A 3,737-nucleotide genomic window follows, 5' to 3' on the forward strand; every position below is an offset into this window, starting at 1 on the left:
GTGGACAGCAACAAGATTAAGGAAAGAGAGGACGGAGGCAATAAAGAACGTGAAAAAGAAACAAATATCAGACATCAAGAAGGCGGAACAGCAGAGAAGAGCGTGGAAGCCTTTTAGAGTGGGGGACCTGGTAAAGTGTAGAGAACGGAGAGCTAACACTGAAGGAGGACCAGGGTCAGGAAAGCTGATCCCGAAATGGGAGGGACCGTACATTATCACGGAGAGACGCGGCCCAGTTTACACGATCCGGAGAGAAGACAAGCAGAAGCGTGTAAATGCCAGTCAACTACAGAGATGGTTTCAAGAACATCATGAGCACGAGTCACGAACAGCACCAAAGGAGACAATGGTACGCCGATCAGAAAGATTGCGAGAACAGTTTATTAAAAGGGGGGACGAGTGTGGTGTGAGCTACTGATATCAACATAAGTAGTATATATGGTGAGTAAGGAATAGAATATCTGACAGCAGAAGATTGAGAAGATCAAGAAGAGAAGAACAGAAATAAAAAGCAATTTGTGTGAAAATCCAGGAACAATGAAGCCTGAGGCAATTGAAGAACATTTTGCAAATAGTGTATCATAGCATGGTTTTTGTATTTTACCAAGTAACGTTGTAATTTGTGCTAAATACATAGTTGGTTGTCCTCACCTGTGTTCTCATTCACAACAATGATAGTACTTAAACAGTTGAATTCATGGGTCAATTGAAGCTAGACCATCATGGAATACTTGGAAGCACTGGACCGATGTTTCGTTCCAAGAAATGAGACTCCTCAACAGTACACATCTACAATGTCGCCTCACGAGATTTGAACCCAGGATCTATCAGAATGTTAGATTCCAGCTCAGTGGTGTAGAGGTTAAGTGTTCACGCACGAGACCAATAGGTTCTGGGTTAGAATCCTGTAAGTGGTATTTTAGTGACTACTATTCTAAGCTTTATTTATTTGATTAGTCTGTGACAAAAAATGGACACCTTGAATAATAGACTCGAAAATGTTTTATTTTCTTCTTGCTAACCCATAAAATCTATCAAGATCTGGTTTATAATTTCAGTGATTTCATTTAAACTGAAATACAGAAATATCCTACTTACTTGTGAAAAAAAATTACTTACTTACTTACTTACGCCTGTTAACCCTCGTCGAGGAGCATAGGCCGCTCACCAGCATTCTCTATTCAACTCTGTCCTGAGCCTTCCTTTCCAGTTTATTCCAGTTAACATTTATCCTTTTCATATCTGCTTCTATTTCTCGGCGTAATGTGTTCTTCGGCCTTCCTCTTTTCCGCTTCCCTACAGGATTCCAAGTTAGGGATTGCCTTGTAATGTATATTTGTGATTTCCTTAATGTATATCCTATCCACTCCCAACATCTTTTCCTAATTTTTTCTTCAGGTGGAAGCTGGTTTGTCCTCTCCTATAAAACGCTGTTGCTGATGGTATCCGGTCAATGGATGTTGAGTATTTTAAAAAAATTATAGACCGAAACATATCACTACTAATCAAAAGATAATTGATATTTGTAATATCTCAATAAGTAGTAAAAAAATTAGATTTTCTGATGTTTCGTGACTCAGTGTAAGCCCATTTCTTCAAAGATTGAAACTATAATTTTATCTCGTTTCTTTTTTCTTTTCTTTTCTTTTTACAACTAGCAATTATATTTGAAGATGGTTACAATGAATTAAATCGTTGGTTAAATAAAATTTTTATAGAATATTTATCATTTCAATCATTTGATCAATTCAAACAATTAGAAGAACATATTCAAACGGATTCATCAATCATCATTGAAAATTTCATAGAACAATTAACATTAGAATATACTACTACTACTACCACTACTAATACTACTACTACCACTACTACTACTAATGATAATAATAATAATAATAATAATAATAATAATAATAATAATGGTAATATGACAATGTTTGAAGGAATTGAATCATCCACTGAAATTTTGGAATATCTTATACGAAATAAGTATATGAATCAAAATTGGACAAATCAAGCTAATATACCTGGTTTTAATAATATAAATGAAGTATCATTATATTTAAATAAAACTATGGAATATTTAAACAAAATGGATATAAAGAAAAAGATTCTAGTTGAACTACATGTAAGTTGTAGATTTTTATTGTTTTGAAGGGTTCACAAATATGTTTGAATGTTTTAAAGGTTTGTATTCTTTAGATATATGGATCCAAGCTGAATACTATGAACTGAATACATTTTGAGATGATGGAGAAGATTTCTAGCTCAATTGGATGATTTCTATGAAGTTTTGTTCTTTGAGCTAGATGGTTTGGTCGTGGAGCTATCGTTGTCTTTCTGAAGGACATCATTAGCACAAACTTCTATTTCTACTGCTGATGACGTCGTCCAGAAGGATGATGAAAGCCCGATGACTAAACCATCCAGTTCAGAGAATAAAACGCCATGAAAAACTGAATGCATTCTCAATTATAAGAAGCATTGTTTTTTGAATAAGAAAAAGAGAATTCAGCGAAGAAAAATTTTGTTTTCGACGAAATCATTTACTTAAGCTGTACATTCGTATATATAGGTAAAGATGGATAACGGCTAGCAGTGGAATCCAGGATGCGCGTTTCGTCCTCTTTAGGACTCGTCAGCTGGATGTACCTGCATCTCAGAGTTGATGTTCACTCTGGGACTCGAACCCAGGACCTTTCGCTTCAAACGCTATCACGTTATCTACTCGGCTGCCGAGTCCTGATAACCACTTGCTTGTGTAATGGGGTGAAGTTTAAATTCATTTAGTATTGTTTGTTTGGATCTTCCCATCGATGTGTTAGGACTGCAAATGGTCAGTCTCTAATTGGTATATGATTGATCTGAACCCAGTTTTGTTCTGTTGTTTAAATGTGTAAAAGGGCGTATACAAAGGTTTAATGAAGACTTGGCCATACGAAAATTCAAACCCCCTTTGTGTATCGCAAATCAGTTTTCTCTCTCCTTAAACCTACCCTGGTAATATATGCTTATTATCCAGAGTGATTAGGTGTCAAATTGTTTTCACATTATTTTTATTATTATCATCGTTGTCTCCTGTTATCCCCCCCTTTCCAGTTTAGTTGACCTTTTATTTTTTATATATAAATGTACTTAACAAATATAGTATGTGTGATCAGATTGTTCGAAATGTATTGCGCTAATTCTCATACTATGGTTCTGATAATCTTCGTCTTCTTATATCACTATCGAAATTTATCAAATGGACTAATTGCTTTAAAATTCAGATCATTACTATGACCTTTGTGTTTGTCGCTTTTTCCTCATATCTGTCAATTGGACTATTATTTGACCCATAAATTATTTTCTTCCTTACCCCTTGATTAGTACGTCACCTCATTTGTTATTTATTGTCGAATCAATTTATAATACAATCTTTTCTAGCCTCCTATAGACATATATTTTCCATATAACTATATATACAAATGTACAGCTTAGGTAAATGATTTCGTCGAAAATTTTTCTTCGCTGAATTCTCTTTGTCTTATTCAATGACATTATCAGTTATTTTAATTGTCTGAAGAGCTGCATTGTTTTTTTATTGTAAACATCAAATATAAAAGTTAATTCTCATTTCTTAGTGTTAAGCATTATTATCTGATAACAACATAGAATCTTGAAACCATGAGTCAATTAAAGTTAGACTACTATGGAAAACCTGGAAGTACTGAACGAAACGGCCGTCCAGTGCTTCC

At 34.6% G+C, this 3,737-nt stretch overlaps 1 protein-coding gene across 1 annotated transcript in view; it reads left to right on the forward strand.

The window, feature by feature from the left end:
• Positions 1–2,092: 2,092 nt before the first annotated feature.
• Smp_123730 (putative beta chain spectrin) overlaps positions 2,093–3,737 on the forward strand; it is a gene marked incomplete at both ends in the record, with an annotated part of 49,976 nt that continues 48,331 nt past the window's right edge. The window contains one exon of the mRNA XM_018797008.1: positions 2,093–2,128. Within this exon, the coding sequence (XP_018652093.1) occupies positions 2,093–2,128 (36 nt within the window). The remainder of the gene's footprint in view (positions 2,129–3,737) is intronic.

The sequence above is a fragment of the Schistosoma mansoni genome, chromosome 4 (assembly GCF_000237925.1).
Source record: "Schistosoma mansoni strain Puerto Rico chromosome 4, complete genome".
Taxonomy (NCBI): domain Eukaryota; kingdom Metazoa; phylum Platyhelminthes; class Trematoda; order Strigeidida; family Schistosomatidae; genus Schistosoma; species Schistosoma mansoni.